Genomic DNA, 25365 nt, shown 5'->3' on the forward strand with positions numbered 1-25365 from the left:
AGAGAACACAAGCAGGGGGAGGGGGAGAGGGAGAAGCAGGCCTCCCGCGGAGCAGGGAGCCCGATGCGGGGCTCGATCCCAGGACCCTGGGACCATGACCTGAGCCGAAGGCAGACGCTTAACGACTGAGCCACCCAGGGGCCCCACTATATGCCCTTTTCAAATGATTATTTTCAGAAACACTTGACAAAGAGGTTATCAATGAACACAGGTGTTCCTTACAGTAGTATACTTAATAGAAAAAGATTGAAGTATGTCTGTAGAAAAAAAAATGTATAATAAAAGATGGTGAAGTCATACTATGGAAAACTGTGGAGACAAAGATATATTTGTAAATAAAAGTTGCATTTGCTATGGAGGGATGGCCGTAATACATTGAGTGAAAAAAGTAAGTTGAAGAATAAGAGGTATAATATGCTTTCATACACATTTGTTTCTGGAAGAATAGGATGCACAGGAAGCTGTAAGCAGAGGACAGAGGTTTCTGTTATGAAATGAGGCTGTATGACCTTCCTACAATGAACATGTTTTACTTTTATAATTAAAGCTAAGTAAAAACAAAAGAATAACGAAAGGAAAACTAAAAACTGGTTAAAACTTCCTTTTCTCTAGTCCTTTGCCTTTGATGATCAGGTTTTTATCTGAACTGCATGAAAATACTGGTGATTTTGAGGTTGATGAGAAGTCAAACTAGGATTTGTTAGGATTTGCTTCAAAACCTCTATCCCACTAAAGATGGCTTTAAACACCTTTCAGATGAACCTCAAATGTTAGTCTTCACTTTTTCTGCCGGAGAACTAGGCATCATCAAATACTTATGCTTCATCCTGATCTTTCATCCAAAGATCATTAATGTAATTACCTGGGAAACTCAAATAAGATGAGATGCAAAACCTTCTATCTTAGGCGTTGATGAGGGTTAGGGGGAACAGCTACCCTCTTCAACAAATCTCAGACTTTCAGAGGTAGAATATCTCCATGTAGAATTTTCTCATCTTCTTGATAATCACTTCCACTACCAAGAGGAAACTCAAGAGAGTTGTAAATTCAGTCGGGCACACTTGAAAAATGCCTTTTTCCATAGACATTCTTCAGGATTTCCTATACGCCGAGATTCAAAGGGTTTGGGGTTTGTAAATAAAAGGTGGCCCTCTATAAGGCATGACAAAAGTAAGCAATCTCAAACTAATGACCCGGTAAGGTTTTAACTATCTAGGCACCTGCTTTGCCTAGAAAAACAGCCTGTTGTTTTCATTTGTCATCACTGGGCCTCAAAAAGCTAGGCCTTAGCCACCACCTGGTGAGGCTGATGACGCGCCATGTCTTACAACTGCCGCAGTTAGAAAGGCTGAGCCTTCTCCTTTAAGAAGCTGACTCACGTGGATGCTGTGTTGTGTGCTCTCAGCTGGGAAGGAGGTGGATCCTAAGTCTCTCCACATTGGCCGCCTCCGGAGAAGGGGCAGAGTTAGCCTCTTTGATTGGCTGTACGAGTACGAGGAGTAGAGTCAGGGGCGGGGCGAACTGCGGGAGCTCGCCCTGTGTCTGCGGCTTCTGGGAGGGGTGGGCAGCGACGCGGAGGGGAGAGGGAGTGGGGGAGGGTGAACCAGGGAGGGGGCGGGGCGCAGCGGAAGGGGCAGGGTGCCAGGGATGGGGGCGGGGCCTAGAAATGAAGGGGGTTCTGGGCCAACCGGGAGAGCCGACTGTTCGAGGGGCGGAGCTATGCTGAGTGATTGACGCGGAGGCCCAACCAGGGAGAGGCGGGGCCAAGGCCAGGGCCTGACTAAACCTGGAGACTCGGTGGCCGAGGGGCTTCATCCCAGCTGAGGAGCGAAGAGCCGCTGGCGGCCGCGGATCTCACAGCCGCTCGGGGTGAGTGCGGTGGGCGGGGGGCTGGCCTCGGAGCCCGACGGGGGCTGAGGAGCCCTCCGGGCCGACGGCTTCGAAGCACTCCGGGATCGGCCCGGGGCGGGGGGACTCAGGCAGGAAGTGCCTCTTCCTCGTCGGGCTCCTCCCGGGGTCCCAGCGCGGCCGCCCTCGACCCCTCTGGGCGGGCCCCAGTGCCGGGGCTGCGCGCTGGGCTGTTTCCTCTTTGTGAGGCCCAGGCGCGGCGGCCGCCGCCGGCCCGCCCCCGCCGCGCAGCCGGGACGACCGGCGCGACCGCAACAGCCGCGACCCCTCAGCTCGGCGCCCGCGCCCTCCCGCCCGGCCGGTTCCCCGGCGCCGCCTAGGAGGCCCTTCTGCGGGCAGTTTGGCCGGCGATCCCCCCCCCCCCCCCCCCCCCCCCCTGCCCCGCCCCCACGGGCCGCGTCCCCGCCGCAGTGTCGGGGGCGCGCCGGGATTCCGCGCCACCGGAGATGTCCGGAGGCCTGCTCCTCGGCAGCCTCGCCGCGCCCCCGGCCCCCGAGTGAAGTCCGAACTGGGTTCCGAGCTGCGGGGCCGTGATTACGCCGCGGCGCGGCGCCTCTTGAAAAAGAGCCACCGTCCTGGCCCCCTGGCACTAGCTCCGGGCGGGGGGCCGTGTTGGCTTTGTGTCTGCCCCGCCTGGTGAATGTCGGCCACCCTGCCCTGTAGCTCGCAGGCTGGCCCCAGAAGCGAGCGTGGGGCCCCGCTGGGCCGGCGGAGGGCCGGGTGCGACTGTTGGACGGCCGTCGGGCGTCCCCGGGCCACGGCGGCCAGGCCGGGACCCCGCGCCGCCGCCCGCTCAGCTGTTTCCGGCCCGTGTTTGTGGTGCGGGAGGAGGCCGCGCCGCGCTCGGCCCGGCCCCTCCCGATTGGCCCGCGGCGTCACGTGCCCGCAATCAGCTGGGGCCAGCTGGGGCCGCGGGCGGCTGGCGGGGTCTGGGCGGCTGCGGGTCGCGCCCGGCCTCGCCCCGCGGGTGGGAGGGTGGGCGTGCTCTCGCAGCCCCTTTATTCTGCCCTCCTTCGAGGTAGCTAGGTAGGACAATGAGTATTGTGAACAGCGGGCGTTGGAAAACGGAACTGCTACCAAAAGATCTGTTTAATCGTGACACCTATTAATCTCCGCCCCCCCCCCCTTCAAGGGAGAGAGTCTGGGAAGGTGTACAGCTCATTTATTTTTAAACTTTTTCTGTTTACAGAGCCCTGTCGGTAATCTGAGGATTTTTATTCCAGGTCTCCTTGACAGATGGAAAACCTGAAGTAACCTCAGGCTAGCTAACCTTGTGTTTTTGGAAAACTAGACTTGCTGGTGAAGTCACACTGGGGGTAATAGGATATTAGCTCACTTTGCGTGGCCGTGTACACAGTGTTGCAGCAGCGTTCCAACACAGACGAACCAAAACACACGAAGTGTTCCCAGGGTAAATATTTCTGCCAGATGTGAAGTATCTTGGTGGATTCTTTTCCTAAGACTTGATTGCGTATTTGTACTGTGTTAGATAAGAAGGAAGTTACCAAGAACTTTTCTCTAGAAGCCTGTAGCTTAGTAAAAAGTCATAGACAAATGAAATTGAGTAACAGGACAAACGTACGTGTTACTAAAGTATGAAATGAGTGTCATGGGAGTTTCAAAATGGGGCAGTGGGTAAGAGTGAAGTGGGAAGCATTCTTAAATGGATTGGTATTGCTTAGACCTAGAAAATGGGAGAGTCCTTGGGTGGCTTTTGGGCAGACAGGCCTGGAAGGAAAAACAGGCCTGGAGCATTTACAAATAGTGAGAAGGTGGAGCTTGTGGAATTTGGCACACAATGTATTTTTCCATTTATCCCATTATCTTTCTGGGAACGTAGTGGAACACCAGGTAGAATGTACCTCCTTGGGAAGGACATATCTAACTTTATCATATCCTCACCCATCTCAGTGCCCACTATAGGCCTACTGCTTGACTTTCTTTTTAAGTTTATCTCTAGCAACCATCTTATCTGTAGGGGAGGGAGATAATAAAATGTGCTCAAGTAAATTATTTAATTCTATACAGGGGAACTATGGAAATTGAATTTTTAGAAAACAACTTTTCCAAAATGGTTAGTAACATACATGTGGTTTCTAAAAATAATATATGGTTGGATCATCAAGGACCTTTCCCTACTTATTTGCCTTTTGCTCTACTGAAGTGGTAGAAGAGAGAAAAAGGTTTAGAAACAAAAGGGAAGGGAAATAAAGCCAAAATTAAGTCTAAAAAGAAGATATTAAATTAGATAAAAAGAAGATATTAAATTAGACACTACCCTCCAACATAGTCCTAAATATGTTCATGAGATGTGAAAGCTAGTTCTAAATATATTCATGAGATTCACAGATAGTCCTAAGTACATTTGTGCCCAAAATACCATTTTAGGTTTTATAGAGCCTAAATGGCTATATAAATCATTATCTGTTTCTCTGGCAATCCTGTCCTAATATCTGGGTAATGTAGGAAATGAACCTTAGCTATGACATGAATTTGTTACTTGACACCTTAATCAGGAAACCAGACAGTTAATTTATACTCCAGTCCACCCGATAAGGCTTTTTTGACTCATGGTATTGCATCACAACAAATGAGAGATCTCGAATTTGTCTTGCCAATGGGGTGTTTTGGGGAGATTACCAACTCAGTTTAGCTGCCTCACTGAGTTACATAACTACTCTTATTTTCTAGTGATGACTAAACAGTAAGTATTAATAGAAATATAGTAAATCTGGAAAACATTCAACAACAAAGGCATTATTTGAAGGACAAAAACAAAAGTACAGGTTACTGCCCATTGAAGACCTGATTCCACAACCAGAACATCATTTAACACAGCAAAGGAAACTGGTCGGGTATTGCAAGAGAACAAGGGGAAAACAGAGCTTTCGCTTGTCACTGAAACCTTGGCTTGGTAAATATTTTGTACAAAAATTGGTAAATTGGTTTTATGGATGGAACTCAATTTATTTTCTCCTTTTTAAGTTTTCAATAGAATTTAGTCACAAGTCAGTATGAAAATAGTTGATGAGAGAACAATAGCATTAAATGTTAATTATAGTAATCAACCCAAAACTATTAAAAGTCTTTAGGTTTTGTTCCTTCTTTTGTCTTGGAGAGGGGAGAGACTGAAAAACAGATAAACATGCTTCAGTGTGTTTTCATTTTACCAGAACCATCGCAAAACACAATTTCCTCTGGAAGAGCAGATTTCTTGAACCCTTTCTGCACTAGGCCTCTGCACATTCAGTTCCCTGCTGGAGAGAGTCTTTGTAGGTTGCATTTGCCAACCACCTCCTGGCATTGGAAAAACCCCACTCACTTGTCCAGCAATAGGTAGAGTCCCAGTATTGTCTGTTCTGTGGTCCGTGGAAATGCCCTGAGGAAATAATTGCTTTTTAGAGGAAAAGTCTGTGAACAGGGTGTTTTTCTCATCAGTGGGTCCTTACAGATGCAAATCAATACCTACTATTCTCCCTGGTATTTTTAGGGCTGGGCAGTGTGATGCTTTCTTTGGCCAAATCTACCTGCGAGGGTTGGATCCCAACTGGATTATTAATTACAAGGAGGGTTGGAACTGTGACAATGAGAATTTGAGATGCTTCAGAAGGTTTCTAACTTTCCTGTTGCTTGTAATTTCTGTCACCTCTTCGCTTAGCTTTGCAGTAATTAACATGAGGTGAAGCCAGTTAATTGTTATTTGTCTCATGTTCTGTGTTTTGCTTTCTTCCTCCTTTTTTATTTTTTTAAGAGATTTTATTTATTTGAGAGAGAGACAGAGAGCATGAGCATGGAGGAGAGCAGGGAGCAGGGAGCCTGATGGAGGACTTGATCCTAGGACCCTGGGATCATAACCTGAGCCGAAGGCTGACACTTAACCGACAGAGCCACCCAGGCGTCCGCCTTCTTCCTCTTTAATAGGACGGGGAAGTTGGGGTGGGGAATGTGGATGAAGGAAATCTAATTTTACTGCATTACCTTTGTTTAACATTTATGGTATGCCGGGCACTATTCTCATAATGTATAATCTGCATTGAATTCTCACAACTCAGAGATGGATACTGGTATCTCCATTTTACAGATGAAGAAGCAGAGGATACCTTATCCAAAGTTTACACAGCTTTTAAGGGGCAGAGCTGAGATTTGAACCCAGGCTGTCTGATTGCAGAAATCAAATGTCTGGGCCACATTGTTTAAGTCCTGGGGATGCAGAGAGAAGGAAGCAGCAGCTAGGTGGTATATATTATTTATTTTTGCAGTCTTTTTAGAGCTGATCTGATTATAGAAAGTTAAAGATTTTAGCTAGGAATATCTGAAGAAAAGGGGAGCAGGATTAAATTGATCCTGTCTAATATTCCTGTTGATCCTTAAATCTGAGTGCCAACTAAGTTTACTTTTTTACTGAGAAAGACTGCTTTCTAAATGAAAAGCCCTTTTTGCTGTCTGAAAGCGTTTTTAACAGGGGTCAGCATACTTTGTCAGGGGCCAGATAGTGAATATTGTGAATTTTACAAGCCATAAGGTTTCAGCCACAACTATTCAAGACTCTGCTATGGCAGTGAGAGAGCTTTCCAGTATAAACAAATGGATGTGGCTGTGTGCCAGTAAAACTTTATTTAGGGACGCAAATTTGAATTTCATGTAGTTCTCATGTGTCACAAAATAATCTTTTGATGTCTTTTTCCTACCATTTAAAAGCATAAAAACCATTCTTAGCTTGTGGGCCATTCAGAAACAGGTGGTGAACTTGAATTTTACCCACAGGCCTTAGTTTGCTGACCCCTGCTTTTAAGGAAAGTATATAGCAATGAGCCAGACAAAGAACAAGATACCATATTTGTCATTGATTTTGTGTGTGTGTGTGTGTGTATGCATATATATATATTAGCTGTGAACAAGTAGAATTTGAAATGAAAAACAGTAACATTTAGCATCCAAAAAAATGAAATACCTAGGTATAAATCTAACAAAATGTTACAAGATCTATATGAGGAAAAATAAATGAAATCAAGAGGGGCACCTGGGTGGCTCAGTCGGTTGAGCGTCTGCCTTCAGCTCAGGTCATGATCCCGGGGTCCTGGGATCAAGCCCCGCATCGGGCTCCCTGCTCGGCGGGAAGCCTGCTTCTCCCTCTCCCACTCCCCCTGCTTGTGTTCCCTCTCTCGCTGTGTCTCTCTCTCTGTCAAATAAATAAATCTTAAAAAAAAAAAATGAAATCAAGAATGAAATAAATGGAGAGACTACATGTTCATAGATAGGAAGACTCAGTGTTGTCACACTATTAGTTATTCCCAATTTTGGATTCAGTGCAATACCAATCAAAATCCCAACAAATTACTTTGTGAATATCAACAAACTGATTCTAAAGTTTCTATAGAGAGGCAAAAGAATAGCCAATACGATATTGAAAGAGAACAGAAGACTGACACTACCTGACTTTAAGACTTAATATAAAGTTACAGTAATCAAGACAGTATGGTTTTGACCAAAGAGTAGACAAATAGATCAATGGAACAGAGAGCCCAGAAAGAGATCCACATAAATATCATGAACTGATACTTGACAGGTGCAAAGGCAATACAGTGGAAATGAAATACAATCTCATTTTCAATTTCCTCATGTAGATAGTATTTTCAATAAACCAGTGCTAAAATAACTGGACCTCCACATGCAAAAAAAAAAAATCTAGACACAGACCTTACACCTCATTCACAAAAATTAAAATCAGTCACAGACCTACATGTAAAATGCAAAACTATAAAACTCCTAGAAGATAACATAGGAGAAAATCTAGATGGCATTGTGTATAGCAGTGACTTTCTTTACAACACCAAAGGCATAATCCATGAAAGAAATAATTGATAAGCTGGACTTCATTAAAATTAAAAACTTCTGTGCAAAAGACATCAAGAGCGCAAGAAGATAAGCCACAGGCTGGGAGAAAAAATTTGCAAAGATGTCGGATAAAGGTCTTATCCAGTATATACAAAGAACTCTTAAAAACTCAACAAAAAGAAAACTACCTGATTTTAAAAATGGCAAATAGCATATGAAAAGATGCTCCATATCATATGCCGTTAGGGAAATGCAAATTAAAACGAGACACCCCTACACACACACCGATTGGAATGGCCAAAATCCTGAACACTGACATCATCAAATGCTGAAGAGGATGTGTAGAGTAACAGGAACTTTCATTCCCTACTGGTGGGAATGTAAAATGGTACAGCCACTTTGGAAGACTTGGCATATGATCCAGCAGTTGTACTCCTTGGTATTTACCCAAAGGAACCAAAAACTTACATGGATACAAAAACCTGCCTTTCATGGATTTCTTAAAGAGAAAAATCTTGGCAGGTGTTTTTTTGCTGTGAACCTAAAACTGCTTTAAAAAAAAACCCCTTAAATCTCAACTAAAAATAGCCATTTTTAGAGAGTTGTTTTATTGACTTGGACTCAAAGTAAGAAATTACATAGTCCATATTGTCTAATTTTTGTAATAGTTGACTTCGGACACAGGTTGGAACTGCATGAGTCTGCTTATGTGTGGATTTTTTCGATAAATACGGTACTGTAGATGTATTTTTTCATAGTTTTTGTAATGTTTTCTGTTCTAGCTTACTTTATTGTAAGAATACAGTATATAATGCATTCAACATACAAAAGGTGTTATTTGACGCTTATGTTTATGTTGTCAGTAAGGCTTTGGGTCAACAATAGCCTGTTAAGTTTTTGGGGAGTCAGTGGTTATATGCAGATTTTCCACTATGCAGGGGGGGCGCCTGGTTGACATCCTTAACCACCACCCCCCACATTGTTCAAGGGTCAACTGTTACACATTCCTGGAGACATTGTATTTTGTGAATTTTTCAAAGCAAAAAAGCTTTTTTTCTCTTACAGATTCTGTAAATCCTGTGAATTTTTTAAAAATTCTATAAAAAGGTAGAGGTTCAAAAATGTGATTGCTTCACCAGGGTCTCCTATTAAAATAGAAATGGAAAATTCTAGCTAGCTAAATATACTGTTGAAGGGGGAAGGAAATTGAAACAATTACTAAAATGTGGTCTTTAGATCATCTATGAATTTCACTTATATTTTCAACCTGGCCCTTCAGTTTCCATTAATTTCAGATAAACTGATAATAGGCTCCTAGTAAACAACCATGTTTGGTACTTACTTCAAGCTTTTAACGATTTTAATAACCTGGAAGTAAGAAAAGCAAGTACCAAAGAGGACTTATTTATAAAATTATCTGGGAAATGGTACTTATTAAAATTAAGATTATTACTGTTTTTTGCTTGAGATTGTAAAAAGGAAGAAAGCATCTTAAAGCTTTAGCTATGATGAGTTTGGCCCTAGTTTTGGTTATAAACTTGAACTTCAACACTGACAGATATCAAAGCATGTATTTTATTACTTAGAGACACAGTAAGGTGCCCCTAGAGTCAACACAGAGAATATTAGTCATATGTAAAAGCAGCTCAATTTTAAGGTGTTTTTAAAATATGTGGCTGAAGAGATTTGGAACTCTTCTAAGTCTAAGCAAGAGACTTAGCATATCTGGGAAATATTTTGAATGTAAAAACAAAAATAGTAGATCACTGGTTACCTGTGACTGCAGAGGGCTTTGTGGGCATTTTGGGGAGGTGATAGAAATATTCTAATGCTGGGTTGTGGTGATACAAAGTAGTGGCACAACCTTATAAATCTACTAAAAATCATTCAATTGTATACTTAAACAGTGGCTAAATTTTATGGTGTGTAAATTATTCCTTTAAAAATCTGGGGACTTTTTTGCTAAAAGAATTAGCTATATTCTATTTTGTCAGAAGAAAAGTTTCCAAGTTTGTAGAGGAGTGGTCTGTCTGAGCTCTTAGAAAAAGATGGTGGGGCACCTGGGTGGCTCAGTCGATCTGGGCTCAGGTGTAATCTTACGGTGGTGAGATCAAGCCCCAAGTCATCTCCGTGCTAGGTGTGGAGCTTGCTTGGGATTCTCTCTCTCTTCCTCTGCCCCTCTCCTCTCTCTCTCTCCTTCTCCCTCTCTTAAAAAAAAAAAAAGAGAGAGAGAGAGATGGCTAAAGCACATGCCTTTGACCTTATTTTTGTAGTGCTATCAAATTTAGCACAAATGTAGGGGTACCTGTGAATGTGCATTGCATTTAATAATATACACTCCCTGGCCACAAGAGGTTTATCTAGAAGGGATGAGAATTTGAATTAAGACATTGATGGGGAAGGAGGAAAGACCTCCAAAAGTGATTTAGGACGTTTTGTGAGAGGTTGCCAGGGTTTACTAGTTTAGGAGAGTATGTCTTTCGAACTGGCCACCACCTAAGAAAGGAAATACAGGAGGGATCAGCATGGAGGCAGGAAGGGTACATGATAAATCTGAGGAGAAAGGCCATGAATCTGGCAGCCCTTTGGTCACTAGAGAATGAGGAGATGGAAAAGAACAACTGGAGCAAGGTTTCATTCAGGCTCCAGCTTGGCCAGTGTCAGGAAGTCACATAGACTTTATTTCTTCCTCTGCAAAAATAGGGTGACGATTAAAAAACTGTCAGGATTAAATGTGGAATGTGACATAGTGTCCCATACAGTGTAGACACTAAATAATTACTAGGTCTAAGGCAGAGTTCAGTATATCCTCCAGGTCCAAAGGAGTCTGATTCAGGCTCTATGTCTTAGCTTTTTAATGACCTTTCTCCTTAAATATAAAGTGGCATTCTGATTGATAGCAGCCTCTTGAGAATTTGGATAGTGTGAGTCAGTAGGTTGAGTCTCTAGCCCTGCAAAACTAAGGCTTAACACCTAGAACCTAATGACCCTACTTCCTAAAGATCAGACCTTTGATAGAAAGGGATGTTTTGCTTGCTTTTGCTAGATTCCATGGCATTCTAGCCTATCTTTTTTGGCAAATAACTAATTTTACAGTTTTGTATCCATATATAGTACTCTATAAATGGAAATCACAACTAGGAATAGTGATTCTGCACAGATATTTTTGGTCTTGGTAATGAATCATATAATTGAATCCAGTAAAAATACTTGGGTAAAAGTAAAAAATAGACTGAATTTGAAGCAAGGAAGAAAAAACATGTTAAATCTCTTTACCCCATTTAGGAATAAAGAGATTGCCTGTATCCAGTAGCAAATGGTCACAGCTATATGGTAATTTTGAGTTAAAGATAGAATGATGTAGGCAGAGGGTACAGGGAGAGTTCATTTTGAAGTCTCAGTACATTTTCCACAGCAGCCTTGTGTCTGCCATGGCCAGTTCAAACACATCTAGTTAATACTGCATTATGGTTGAAAGAAGTTACAATATGAATATTTAAAAGTTTGAAGGAAAATTTGCTTTAAAGTAATGAGTCCCAGAAGCCCAAGCAGGAGGCTAAATCACTGCACTATACTGGTTTTCAAAGAATTATGGAATCTGAGGACTGTGTCTTAAGAGGTGAGACTGTAAAACCTTGCTGTTGATTACTTTCTGTAGTTGAGCAGCAGTAAGAAACATGACCCAGATCACCTGCTCACAAGTTGTTGTATGCTGTGGTTATATGAAGAGTCATAAACCCAGATGTCTTACAGGGGAAGTAATTATGTGATGCAAAGTGGTGACTGAGCAGACCCAATGACCTTGGGGGAGTGCAGCTACCAGTCACCTCCAGTCATTGTTGCCACAGGAGAACACGTGCCCTGTGGGCCAGATCTCCCTATTGTTTAAAAAACAAAACAAAACAAAACAGAGGCTCTTTAATGAAATCTTTCATGTTTGATGGTGGCCCAGGTGTTTTTTATTAATAAAAAACTTTGTGGGCCAAATTAAACATATGCACATATGTTTCGTAAGGGAAGGGTTATTTGTTTTGTTCACTGTTTTATCCCTATGCCACCAAATGAGTTCAGCCTGCAGGCCTAAAATTTGCAACATCTGACCTTTATGTAACAAATACTGTGTTCTTAAGCATCTGAAAAAGGTAGTGCTATCATTTTAAAGGCTGGTGAAACAATAGTAACTCTTCTGTTGTCATTTTGCAGAAATGTAATCAAAAAGCTAAATATTTCTTAAGTCTTGTTTTCACCCAGGGTTTATTCATTGACATGTTTGTTAATGGGCAGTGGTTTTCCTTTCACTAGCCACAAATTTTAATTGTATTTACCATTTGTTTTTCTTATTAAACTTCCATATCAAAATGTTTAATGGAAGTCATCATAACCTTTGTGATGACTTTTTTGGTGACATTAGGACTGCCTAATAACTAAAGCAAGTTCACAGATGTAAGAAGGAATGATGGAATTTTTAATTGGTAATGAAATTTCCCCAAATTTAAAATGACAGTGGATTCGTACTACAAACATAGATTGTAGGGTTTGTTTTCATAGTGGCAGCTGCATCAGCTTTGCATGCCATTTTAAAGATAGGTGATATAAATATTTAAAACACAGGAGCTGAAAACTATAAATTCTTTATTTAATGAGAGCTGTAGTGTATTCTTGACTATATCTACATCTTTAAAAAATAGTGCTGAAGGGGATTAATTGCTGTGAATTCAAGGAGTTGCACATACTAACTCTAACTTTTGAAATACTGAAGTGTGATTATCCTTGTTTTCAGAAGCTGGGTTTCAAAGCTTCTTGTTTCAGTGTTTCAGCACTTCTGTGATTTATTGAATCAGTATGGTTTCTTAAATATAAGTTATGTAATAATGGCTTATCTTTCCCTTCTTTTCTGTGCTTGTTTTCCTAGCCTTATACCAGGGTAATGCAAGAATTTTGGCTTTAGGGTGGGTGAACTGCATTCCAGTGATGATTTTCTGTACTTGAAAGCTCTGTGACCTTTGATCAGTTAATAACCTTGGATAATTTATGAAATGGGGGTGATAACCTCACAGAGTTGTTGGGATGATTCTGAAATAAGGGAAGCACCGAGTACAGTGCCCCCACAGACTCCCAGCATACTGCTGTTAGTGCCGTCGCCCCTCCGGGATTTTAGGGTGCCTGATGGCCGGAGCTGCCCCTCTCTTAACCGGGACTACCCTCTTCCCATTTCTGATTGCCCCTTTTCTACTCTTGTGATCACCCACACGTGCCCCACAAGTCTTTCCTCAGATTACATATGCTCAGAATGTACCCTTAACACTTAGGCTAAAGCCTTTTTTCTCACATCTCTGCCTGTGCTTCTCATTATTCGGTTTCTGATACTCCAGTTTCTTCCTGTGTTTGTCATACCAGCCAGAAGAGAAGTGATATTGTTCCAGCCTTGCCTAAACATGTTTGCTTCCTTGGCTCACTGCTTCTAAACAGTTCTTAGCTTGGTATGCCTGTTCGTTTGTTCAGTGCATGAACCTTGGATCCTTTAGCACAGAGTCAACTACTTCCCATACTAAGAACTACGAAGCAGAGATCATTATATATATATAAATGGTTCTCTCTGACCCCCACCAAGTAGATACCAACAATTTTTTTTAATCCTGATGCTTTCTTGTTCTTTTCCATTTGCTCCTAGGTTTTTAGAACTTCAGCTATAAAAATGGGCAGAATTTTCCTCGATCATATCGGTGGTACCCGTCTGTTTTCTTGTGCAAACTGCGATACAATCCTGACCAACCGCTCAGAGCTCATCTCCACTCGGTTCACAGGCGCCACCGGCAGAGCGTTTCTTTTTAACAAGGTTGGTGGGAAAACCAGCTTCATCTCCTGAGTGAGTTCAGTGCATATATCTGACAGCAGTACCACAGTGTCCCTCAGAGCTTGGAGATAGCAGGAAGAGCCCGAACGAGAGCTGTAGTCTGCGTGCAGAAAGGAGTGTCCACTAGCTTGTCTTTGGGACCTCAGGAAGGCATTCCTAGAATGTGATGTTTTACTGTGGAAGTTTGAAGACTGTGTTACAATAAGAAGGGCAGTCTCCATTGCTTCATGAAACATTCAGTGTAAGAACTTAGTAGTGACTTCACAGACTATGGAAGGAGGGGCAGAAGTACCCCTATATCCATGTCACTGATTTATCCTAGGGAGAGCTGCGTTAAGCTTTCATAGTTTGACAGTGCAAGTGAATAAAGATCATCTAATCAACTTCCCTTGCTCTAATTTATGCTCACCAGTCATCCTGATTATGTTGTGGCTTATTGCATGCCAACAGGAAGAGTGTTCCCTGATTTACAAAATAATGACTAGTCTGTCTGTTTCTCTGATTTCTGGCTTGCTTTGAAATTGGTTGATGTGAGGGGCACCTGGGTGGCTCAGTTGTTAAGCGTCTGCCTTCGGCTCGGGTCATGATCCCAGGGTCCTGGGATCGAGCCCTACATGGGGCTCCCCACTCAGCTGGGAGCCTGCTTCTCCCTCTCCCACTCCCCCTGCTTGTGTTTCCTCTCGGACTGTGTCTCTCTCTGTCAAATAAATAAAATCTTTTAAAAAATGAAATGAAATGAAATAAGATTGGTTGATGTGATTCTGCCTCCTGGAGTCTGATGTGTATTAGCAGAGTTGAATTTCCAAATCTTTTAGGCTAAGGGGCAGAACTAGTCCAGGGTACTGCTCTTAAAGGTCAGCTAGACTTCCCCAGTGGACACCCCTCTGTTCCATTTAGAAATAAGCTTTTCTCTGAAAGAAATGATAGTGTAGATCTCTTGATCTTTCTTTAGGTACAGAGCAGGAGTTGGTATACTATGGCAGGCTAGCTACCTGTTGCTGTAAATGCAGTTTAATAAAGCACAGCATGCTCATTCATGTATGTATTGCCTATGGCTGCTTTTGTGCTACAATAGCAGAGCTAAATAGTTAAAATAAAAACCATACAGCCCTCAAAGCCAGAAATATTTACTTTCTGGCCGTTTACAGAAAAGTAAAGCATAGAGGATTATTGGATGTTCAGAATTACTGGAAATTCTTCACAGATTATTTGAATCCATTTGAAAACTGTATCACAGTGTAGTAGGCCTAGTGTGTCCCAGTTGGCTTGTATATAAAATGTATGTCTAGAAACAAATTTGGCAAACTTTTTTGTAGTTGTGGAATACCTGTTGTATACTAGGTTCTCTTTCATTGGTAGCCTTATTTGAACTCCTCATTGAATGGTGAATGATAACAGTTGGATCCAAACCAACGTTTTATGGCTCCAGGTGGAGGACTCTTCACTGCAACAGAAATGTGACTACAGGATATATAAGTAGTGCAGCTTGGACTGGTACATGGTACGGTAATGCAAGATTGCATTAGATGGCCAGTGCAGTGCAGTTTCCAGATATTTGCCTTTCCCAGCAACTTCTAAAAATAGCTCTTGGGAAGGGTATTGTAGGTTTGACTAAAGTAACAACTGCTGTTTGCTTTTCTGAAGTTGTTCTTATTGCACCAACCAAAATAATGTGTACTTCTTTGGCAGATAACTCACAGGGCTTGGCAATTTTGTTTTCCCATGTTTCTTAGGTAGTTAACCTGCAGTACAGTGAAGTTCAAGACCGGGTCATGCTCACTGGCCGCCACATGGTTCGAGATGTGAGCTGCAAGAACTGCAATAGCAAACTGGGATGGATCTATGAGTTCGCCACTGAAGACAGCCAGCGCTATAAGGAAGGCCGTGTGATCCTGGAACGTGCTCTAGTACGAGAGAGTGAGGGCTTCGAGGAGCACGTACCATCTGATAACTCTTGAAGAAAAAGAGATAACTCCATCTTTTCCCAGGTCTCCTTCACTGAAAACAAAAATCTACTTACATACACTGTCACCTTAGCATCAGGGTCGGATTCATGAACTGCGGAACAAGAGGTTGTGAGAATCTAAGATGGAACCTTTCTTTCTTTCTTTCTTTCTTTTTTTTAATTTTCAATTTTCCATCCAGCAGCAGTGTGTAGAGAGAATATTATGCAGATGCCGTTAATTTTTTTTTCCCTATGTTTACATCTTGAGGTAGAATAATCTTATCTGCAGCTACATGATGGGCTATGTGAGGAAAAAAAATTCTGGGCTGTTAGAGTGAAAAAGTGTGTTTTATGTAAATTTTGAAAGGAAAATGTGTCAAGAGCATGGTTTTTAAACTTATTTGGGCTTCATTTAAAAAAATGTTTTTTAAACCCAGTTATTTCACTTGATTTGCTAGCTTCAGGGAAGAGACCCGACTTTGTGACCAGCGCTAAAGGTTCAGTGTTAGTGTGGCTTGTGCTGGCCGCTGCGCCATATTCTTGTTGGAGATGAACCGTAGCACCAGACCCATCCTTCCTTGTCAGTCTTGACCCAAAGATGTCACCATTCCTAGTTATTTGTCACCACATAATTGGTGTTGATTGGAAACTTTTCCTGAAATGGGGCAGAACTGCTTGGTTGTCTTTTCCATGTAACTTAAGCATAGTAATATAAATAAAGTAATAGTTGGATGTTTTTGGTCCTGTGTTGCTTTTAAAAACACCTTCTAAAAGAAGAGCGGAGTATTTGATAAGTAATTTTCATGGTAGTGTTTCTTTTCCTCTCTCGAGCTAAATTGACTGTGTAGAAGAGATTACTGTGTTTAAATTAAAGCCTACTGTTTAAACCCATAGTACTGCATTTAGAAAAGAGTTGAACAGAATGTCAGTGTGCGTTCATGCAGAAAGCATTTCATCTGCATCTGTTTTAAAAGAAGGGAAAATGAAGGAGCCTATCTAAAAATAATGCTTTACAAAGCATTTTCAGCCTATCCTCAATTGGGTGTTGATTTTGACAAGTCTGTAGAACCTAATAGTTTCATCAAAGGACTAGATCTGTCATTAGCATTATTTTCTCAGATCTTCCCTCCGAAGTTCAGCTATTGAAATTAAAACTGTACTTGGTCCCTTCAGGGATCAAATTTGACTCAGGGTGTTATTTTAGCCCCAAACTTACAACATTATGAAGTATTAAAATATAAATGTTTCTTTATCCAAACTATTTCTAGGTATTCTAGTATTTGTTTCTGGTGAAATAAATGACATTAAAATTGGCTAATTATTTAAATGTATGAATGGATGTTTGAGTGCTCAATCTCTAGGTCTTTGTCTGTAAAGGATGTTTGCCTCAACTAGCAAAATCTTTCATTGATATTAGAAGTGACTCTTGAGTACAGTTAAGATTAAGTTTCTCTTCTTTGCTTCCCGGCTCTTGGTTAGAGGCAGAGGTGTCTGATTAAGTAGGTGTATAATACTGCATTTGAGATAAGTGGACACAAATGATCTTTCCTTCACCATGGAATAAATCTTCAAGCTTTAAGAGACAGCTTTCATTCCCATTCATTTCCATACTGGCCTTTGATTATATGCAGATCCCTGGTAGCATGCCTTACCTGCAGCACTATGTGCATTCGCTGTCCCAATAAAGTATATTTTGTCTTGCATTGGTGCAAAACTACTTATTTCCCACTGATCCTTGTCTTAGTTTTAACTTAGTTTTAATAACATCTTATCTTAGTTTTAATATGAACACATATGTAATACCTTTGAGTAGCTATGGCTTTCTTCAGTTAGTGATAAGGTGATATTCTGGCTTAGTTAATTTAACCTAATCTACACCAGGAGATACTGAATTTACCAGTAGTAACTTCTGTGTGATGATTTTTGCCTCAGACACTGACAAACTACAGTTTAGTATATATGAACAAAAAAATGTCCTATCACTAGGTTAACTTAAGGAACTGGCAGGTACCACAACAAACAACGAGGTCCTCTGTGCCTTTTAAAAACTTACATTTGCAAAACTGAAAAAAAAAAAAAAGGCAACATGAACGATGAAGTCAGATTGGATTGTTTATTGAAAAATGAACACACTGTTCACTGGAGATGGGAAAGCACTTAATGGGAATGATTCTGCTTTGGGATGAAGAGGTTGACCAAATACAGGGGAGAGTATACCACAAGATAAACGGATTACTGGGAGTTGTACAGGTAAAGCTTTAATCTTTGAAGACTTCAAAACCCTCTTCATTTTAGGTGACAGTGGCCATAAGTTGTTTTGATTTTAAACATGAGTGCTTTTATTTAAAGAGAACCTAAAGTGAGTATTTTTGGGGTTAAGCGTTTGTTAGTAATTACTGTAACAATTTAAGTTACCCTTGTAAGTGGCTACTTCTGGATTGGGGGAGAAAAATAGCGTATCTATTTTCTAAATTTATTTATTCATAAAAGTCTTATGGGATGCTTCAGTACAGAGATGGCCCCAACCCCAGGCCGAAATCAGTCCACAGGTAGTTTGGATCCAGCAGTATTGGGAAACTACCAGTTGTAAAAGATTCAGAGACATGTTTATGATGGTTCATTTCCACACCAGTTATAAAAATATCTCACAGTTTAGACATCCACTATTGCATGCCTGTTTTTAACACCAACTTCCCACCAGGAGCCATATAAAACCTTCTAGGGAAGGAAGGTGTGAATTGGGAGTAGAGCAAGATTAAACTGAAAAACTCCTGTTAGGCTAGCACTTTGCACTAATATGAGAATTCTAGAAATAAAGCGGAACTAAAAGGAAAAATTAGGATGCATACCCATCTAAAATTGAGTATGAATTGCATGGCTTCTTTATTTTAGAATAGTGGGACTTAACAAATTGAAACATATTATGGCATAAAATATACATTCCAAAGCACCATTAAGGGTTTTGTGATCCTGGACAACACTCAACATATTTAGGCTTTTAATATTTGTAATCTGACCACCTGGGAGACTTGTTAAACAGTGAATTATGCCTTTCCCAATACTGGATTGGTCTCTGAGGTGGAGCCAAGAAATCCAGATTTTTTACCCAAATGCAAACATAACTTATCTGCAAATACATGACCATCACTATTGAAAGGGTTATTCAAACTCAATACAGTAGTCTCCCCTTATCCATGGTCTCCGTTTCTGAGATTTCAGTCACCTGCGGGTCAGGAAGCAGATGATCCTCCTGACATACGGTCAGAGGTCAGGAGTAGCCTGACCTACATCAAAATGCCTACGTCATCCACCTCACTTCCTCTAGTCACGTTGGCATTTTATCATTTCACATCATTACAGGAAGAGGAAGGGTGAGAACAGTACAATATGTTTTGAGAGAAACCATATTCACATAACTTTCGTTACAGTATCTTAAAATTGTTCTATTTTATTGTTAATCTCTTACTGTGCCTAATTTATAAATTATAGGAGAAAGCAATATGTATAGGGTTTGGTACTATCCGCAGTTTCAGGCATCAACTGGGGCCTTGGATGTATTCCCTGCGGGTAAGGGTGCTAATGCAATGTATGGTTTATGGTATGTTACCACCTGGTACAAACAGGTATTTCTCAAAAAGAGGCCAAAAGACTTAGGATGAACAAGAAAAAAAAGGATTAATACGATGTCCACCTGCTTAAAAACAGTGATCCTTAAAAATGAGTAAATACAACAGTTAGATAAACTTTTTTCCTAAGATACACTTTTTAAAAGGAGGGGAAAAGTCTCCGGGAAAAATCTTTCTAGAAAGATCACTAGCCTTCAAAGGCCTGTCTTTAGTAACGAGTGTGATTTATTAACTATGTGACTTTGGGAAGTGTGTGACTTAACCTCTTAACCTTTGTTTTCTCAAGTATGAATTATAAAAAGTCCTATCTTAAATGATTCTTGTTAAAACATAGTGAAATACATGGCCTAAAAACCTGTTAAGTATTATGTAAATGTATCTATACTTTTTTCCAGTAAACCTTTACAATCCTTCACAATTTACTCTAATTTTACTCTAATGAATGGCCAGAATGCTTTGAGAGTTCTTTAAATCTTTCCTGGTTTGATATGCCTTTATAACAAATTAGGGCTAGAAATCTGCTGTTTATCAAATGTTACCATCTTGACCTTTTGCCATAAGGAACCTTTCATAATCTGCTTCAATAGACATTTTACTTCGCTTTCAATAATTGTCAAGGCTCCTATTTTTCTCCTACCATGGAACAAAAGGAAACCAAGGTAAAGTTTAGTGAATACAACCTCAGTGATAAGGTAAATAAATAAAAAAAAAGCCTCCATTTCCCCCCCAGCCAGACAAGGTAACTTTTGAGAAGAATCCTGTAAGAATTTTCACTACAGGTGTTGACTAGTTCCTTTACAAACCTAATTTTCTTTCTCCTGTGTTTGTCTTAGCCTATTTCACACTAGTGCTCTAATGGAGTTAGTCCAATTTTTAAAGAGTCCTAAGATTATGAGAAAAATGGTTTTATATACCAAATCAGCTCATTTCAATCCTCTGTGGATTTGCCCTAACAATGAACAAGTCATCTCTTGTCCCTGGATTTAGCGCAAAGTACAAAAACCAATTCCATCTAATAATTTAAAAAAACATACCGAGAGCAAAGCCCAGCTTTGGAAAAGGAGGTATTTATGTTCCTGAGGATTGGCCAGAGGTTTTCAGGGACTGGTGCAGTTGGGAGATCCCACCTGGTGTGCCCCTGGGTCAGGAGGGTGGGCTTCAGCTGTTACCAGAATTTCACTTCTACCAGCTGTTGAGGTCCCGCGGAGTGAACTGTCAGCACCTGGCCACACTACCTTCTCAGCTAACCAACCCTACCTGTAGCCCTCCCAGAAAACACCGGGCCAAGTGGAGGCGTTACTGTGACCACATGAAGATTCTGTGAGTGTTCTCTTTTCCTAGCTAAGCCATCTCCCTTCCCCCAGGTTTCAAGCCAATTGGAAGGTGCTCAGAGGCATTTCTAAAACCTGCCAAAATGCCAAAAGGAATCCAAAGCTTTTCAAACCCTTTCCTGAGTAAATCCTGAGTCCTGTTTTAAAGTAGGCTCCTTCGAAAACGAGTCTCAACGATTGAGAGGGGGCAGTATTTTCAAGGACTTGGCGAATAATGAGTAAAACATCTGAGTGGCCCTGCTGATTTTTACCCTGCACAAAAAATGTTTAATATAACGTCCGCTGGAACTCATGCTACCAGAAAAGCACCAGTAGATGGCACGAGTATGCAAGTTCGGTTCTTAACTGTCAGTCTGACCTGTCTTTTGGAAAGATCGTCGGGGCAGTCTCTTAGGGTCGGCTCACCCAATGAGAGAGGATTTTACTCCGACGGGGGAGAGTTGTTGCGGGGGCCAAAGGAAATCAGATGTGAGCACATGCTTGGAAACTATAAAGATTATAAAGATTAGGTATTGTTTCCAGTTTTTGTGATAGGTGGTTTTTTCTCTGTTTTAGTATCTAAAGCTTTAGCTTCTACAGCTTTAAGCAATAGTTTTTCAACAATTATTTTTTAATATTACCTTTTATTTTGAAAAGGGTAACCCGAGTCCTGGAAAGCTGAACGCCACAGTATGACTTTGCAGTTAGTTAACCTCCTGAAGCCTTGCTTCTTCAACTTTAAAATACAGAAAATAATTTATGGAGAATATGTGTGAAAATTCTTTATAAGCCATACAGTATTCTAAAAATAAAATCATTCCTATAAATTGAGTGAGAGTCAGCGAGTTATTTCGCATCGCCTCCAGTTGCTAGAAAGTGTGTGCGCATTCATGTATCCATTGGGCAATGTTTGAGCACCTATTCCCTGTAAGACGATATGCTAACAGTTGCCAACACCTGGCGCCCACTTCCCGGCAGGCAGATGAAGGACATTCGCAAAGTCCAGTAGAAATGCCCCGAGCTACTTTATCCATACTGAATGTATCCCTGCTGTGGGAAATGAAAGGCATCCAACACAGGAGTGCAGAAGCTCGTGAAGGGCCTTCCTTCTTCCAGCCAGTGATTCGTTTCTAAGTTTGAACAGACGGAACGTTCCAGATTAAATGAAAATAACAAATCATCTCGTGTGATGGATTCTGAAATTGGATTAACCTTCCATTCTAAAACAAGCTTCATCTGTCTCCCTTCCAGAAGCAAATATAAATCAGCATTTCCAGGGCATGTGGCCATGAGAGAGGACAAGGCTCACACCTGGCAGCCATGCCAAGTAGAGGACATCCATAAAGGTGTAAGCCAAGGCTCAGGGCCTTCTCTGCACAAGAAACATCCCAGGTAAAGTGTTCTTTAAGTTGGAGGAGCAGGGACTGGTGGGGGAAAGGGGGGCTTGTGGGGGGGGGTGCTGGGGCTGTAAATTCACAGGCCCTCAGATTTAGGCATTTTCCGATGAGTGATCTCACACTCAAGTGCCTTTGGATGCTGGAGAGTTCATTAAGGGAGGCCTGTGTGAGACTGTGGAGGGTGGGGGGCTGCAGAGTGGAGAGCCAGAGCACATACCATTTCCAGACCGTCACTTTCGACTCAGATCAAGAGACAAACACAGCTTATTCTCTGGGGCCTCGGGGCTCCAGCTCACATCCCTAATCTAGCCCAACCATACATTTTAAACATTTGGAAACTAAGGCCGGAAGAGGTGAAATGACTAAACCGAATTCTCATTGTAAGTCGCAGAGAAACTATGTTCAGGGTGAGGTGTTTCAACACAACAGAGAGCCCAAGGGGGGAGTAGGCTAAAGGCCGGCGCATTAATGTTTTCTAAGCAGCCTTGGCAGGCCGACTGGTTAAGAGCATGGACTTTGAGCCAAAGGGCCCGTGCCTGAAGCCCAGCTCTAACACTTACAGCTGGGTGCCCTTAGGCAGGTTACGTAGGCTTTCTGTGCCTTGACTCCCTCATCTCTAAAATGGTGGTGATAATAGTCCTAGCTTTGTGGGGCTATTGTGAGGATAAAATGAGTTCACATGTGGAAAGGACTAGCCTTTAAGTACTATCATTCCCGTTTACAGACAAGGAAACATATGCATTCTCAGAGGTCAAGGTCACACAGTTTTACTTAGAGATCAAAAATCTGTGCATGCACGTATGTACACAGGCAGCAGCTGGTATAGTGCCCCCCCCCCCCCCCAGCCCCCAAGACCTCCTGATTTCAGAGCCTGGCCTCCCGGAGCCTCACATCTGCAATGACCAACTCAGGGAGAATTGCAGAAAGGAGGGGCTGGGACAGAGGCCAGAGCTGGTTAGCGGGGTGGGTTTTTCCACTTTCCAGGAGTAGGCTTCCAGAAAAGCCTAGGGGTGAAGCCGTTTCCACACACTAGTGTTTCTCAAACTTCAGCGAGCATTAGAATCAGCAGGGCTCTGACACTGGGTCCTGGCTGTGCGCCAGAGTTCCTGGGTCGGCGGGTCTTGGGTGAGGCCTGAGAATTTGCATTTCTAACATTCCCCCCTTGGGCTCTCTGCTGCTGAAGCTGCTGTTCTGGGAACTATAAGAACCCCATACATTTTTTCTAATTCTCAGAATAACCTTATGAGTTTGGCATTTTCTCCATTTGATGGTGGAGAAAAGTAAGACCGGAGAACGTGGCTGACTTCTCAATATCACACCATTTGTTAGGAGTAGAACTGGGTCTTGAATCAAGGCAGTCTGGCTCTGGATCTGAGCTTTTCCTACCGGACCATGTGGGGTGAGGTATGAGTGTTCGTTCTCCACCAGGCACCTCGCTCTGGGCCAGGGGCACAAGGACAGGGGGTCTGATGTGAGATGCAGTGTGCAGGTAGAGAAGATGTAGGAGAGGAGACTGCTCTGAAGAAGGAAAGGCCTCCCTACTGGTTCCTATCGTCTCCCCTCCCAGTTCACCAACTGCCCTACCTCCTGAGCATTCACAGCTACTAAGTGTGACCAGGTCACATCCCTGACACCCCTTTTGGTGACTCTGCACTCCCTGCTCCCTTCATGGCCTTGTCTGCCTCTGCAGCCTAACTACCCCAAAGCTGCAGTCACACTAAGTTTTTGTCCACCCCTGAAGGTGACCCGCGCTCTCTCTAGCTCACTGTGCTGTGCTCCGTTTTCCCTCTGAGTAGGGTACCCACCCCCATCTTTGGCTGGAACACCCCTTCTTGTCCTTGAAGACTCAGCAGCTCTGGCCACCCATCCCTCAACCTCACCAGTGGGGGTTACGTGTACTTCCTATACCTTCCCAAGGGTACCGTGCCTTATGTCTTTCATAACACTTGCATACGTTGTTGGGCAATTACGTATTTATTGATGTATTTCTCCTTCTACACGAAATATCTAGTCTAAACCAACTTTTACCTCTAAATCCTCAAGGGCTATTACAGTATGTGGTACAGGGTGGGGCGGTGGTCCCGGAACTGGGTCTGCACATTTCAGTCACCTGGGGATCTTTGAAAAATTCAAGCCCAGGCCACATTCCAGATCAGTGAAGTCACAGCCTCTGAAGGTGGGATATGGGGCATCAGGATGTTTTTCAAATCATCCCCAGGTGATCCAGTGTGTGGACAAGCTTGGGAAGCACTGAAGTAGAATTTCAGGGTGCAGGATGGTTGGATGGTTGGAAGGATGGTTGGATAATCAGGTTGAAGTTTGAAAAGGAGAGTACCATGCAGAGAGAGGGAGAAGAATTTTTTTTTTTAAGATTTTATTTATTTATTTGACAGAGAGAGCACAAGCAGAGGGAGTGGCAGGCAGAGGGAAAGGAAGCAGGCTCCCCGCTGAGCAGAGAGCCAGCCACATCACGACCTCAGCCTAAGGCAGACGCTCCACCACTGAGCCACCCAGGCGCCCCGGGGGGAAGAACTTTTAATAAAAATAACAGCATAAACAAAAGCCCAAAGGTAACAAAGTACACAGGACCTGCTGGAAGATCAAGCTAAAAAGGTAGCTAGCAGGCAGACTATGAAAGACCCAACTTGCCGTCCTCAGGAATTAAATTTTATGCTGTAAGTGGATGAAAAGCCCTGGAAGAGTATAAGCAGAAGGTGAAATAAACATCTATTCTTTCAGGGGCGCCTGGGTGGCTCAGTCGTTAAGCGTCTGCCTTCAGCCCCGGTCATGATCCCGGGTCCTGGGATCCAGTGGGGCTCCCTGCTCAGCCAGGAGCCTGCTTCTCCCTCTCCCTCTGCCTCTCCCCCTGCTCGTGCACACGCTCTCGCTCTCTCAAATAAGTAAATAAATAAAATCTTTTAAAAAAAATAAACATCTGTTTTTTGGAAAACCAATTGGCAACTGTGAGGTCTTATTGGAGTGGGAAGAGGCTAGAGGCAGGAACAAAAGTGCTCTTTCTGCTTCAGCTTCCTGCCGGGGAGTGGCCTCTAGAAGGCTGCCGAACTTTTAGGAGAGGCAGCCCAAGTGAAGCTTGACTGCGGGGGCACTTGAGGCTATTGGGGTGGGGGCGGGGATCCCCCTTCTACATCTGCTGCTAAAACTAGGACTCACATCCATGACTTTCTGCCTCCGACTCTCCTAACCTTTAAACTTGAAATGATCAGCAACGCGGGTGGGTTCCGACTCCATGTCCTGGCATGGAAGTCATCCTTGACAAATTCAAACACAAAGGCAAGCAGACATTAATTGATCAATGGCCACTAACAAAGCTGAACCTGCCAATTAAACAATCCGTTTTGTTTGATACCGTCCAGTTTTCTCTCTAGGTAGTCAATCTGTCAATCCGCTCTCTGATATTCTAACCATTAGCATCTGGATTGGGTCTCTCTGGCTCTCCCAGGAGGCTGCTTACCCTGCTGCCACCCCGTTT

The 25365-nt window shown here is 42.6% G+C and overlaps 1 protein-coding gene across 2 annotated transcripts; it reads left to right on the forward strand.

Moving 5' to 3' along the window:
• Positions 1-1696: 1696 nt before the first annotated feature.
• Positions 1697-17245, forward strand: YPEL5 (yippee like 5). 2 transcript variants are annotated; one of them, XM_032391564.1, is made up of 4 exons: positions 1697-1869; positions 3132-3319; positions 13415-13579; positions 15331-17245. In XM_032391564.1, the coding sequence occupies exons 3-4, from the start codon at positions 13439-13441 to the stop codon at positions 15553-15555; spliced, it is 366 nt and encodes a 121-aa protein (XP_032247455.1). In that variant the 5' UTR covers positions 1697-1869; positions 3132-3319; positions 13415-13438; the 3' UTR covers positions 15556-17245. The 2 variants fall into 2 exon arrangements, with proteins under 2 accessions (XP_032247455.1, XP_032247454.1); XM_032391563.1 differs by lacking the exon at positions 3132-3319 and having other exon boundaries at positions 1700-1869.
• Positions 17246-25365: the final 8120 nt, after the last annotated feature.

The sequence above is a fragment of the Phoca vitulina genome, unplaced genomic scaffold (genome assembly GCF_004348235.1).
Source record: "Phoca vitulina isolate PV1807 unplaced genomic scaffold, GSC_HSeal_1.0 scaffold63, whole genome shotgun sequence".
NCBI classification, from domain to species: domain Eukaryota; kingdom Metazoa; phylum Chordata; class Mammalia; order Carnivora; family Phocidae; genus Phoca; species Phoca vitulina.

Bases quoted from the DNA above. Each gene is read 5' to 3' on its own strand.
- YPEL5 (XM_032391564.1), top strand. From the start codon at position 13,439: ATGGGCAGAATTTTCCTCGATCATATCGGTGGTACCCGTCTGTTTTCT. The intron at 13,580-15,330 runs GTTGGTGGGAAA...CATGTTTCTTAG, and splicing joins GAGCGTTTCTTTTTAACAAG to GTAGTTAACCTGCAGTACAG.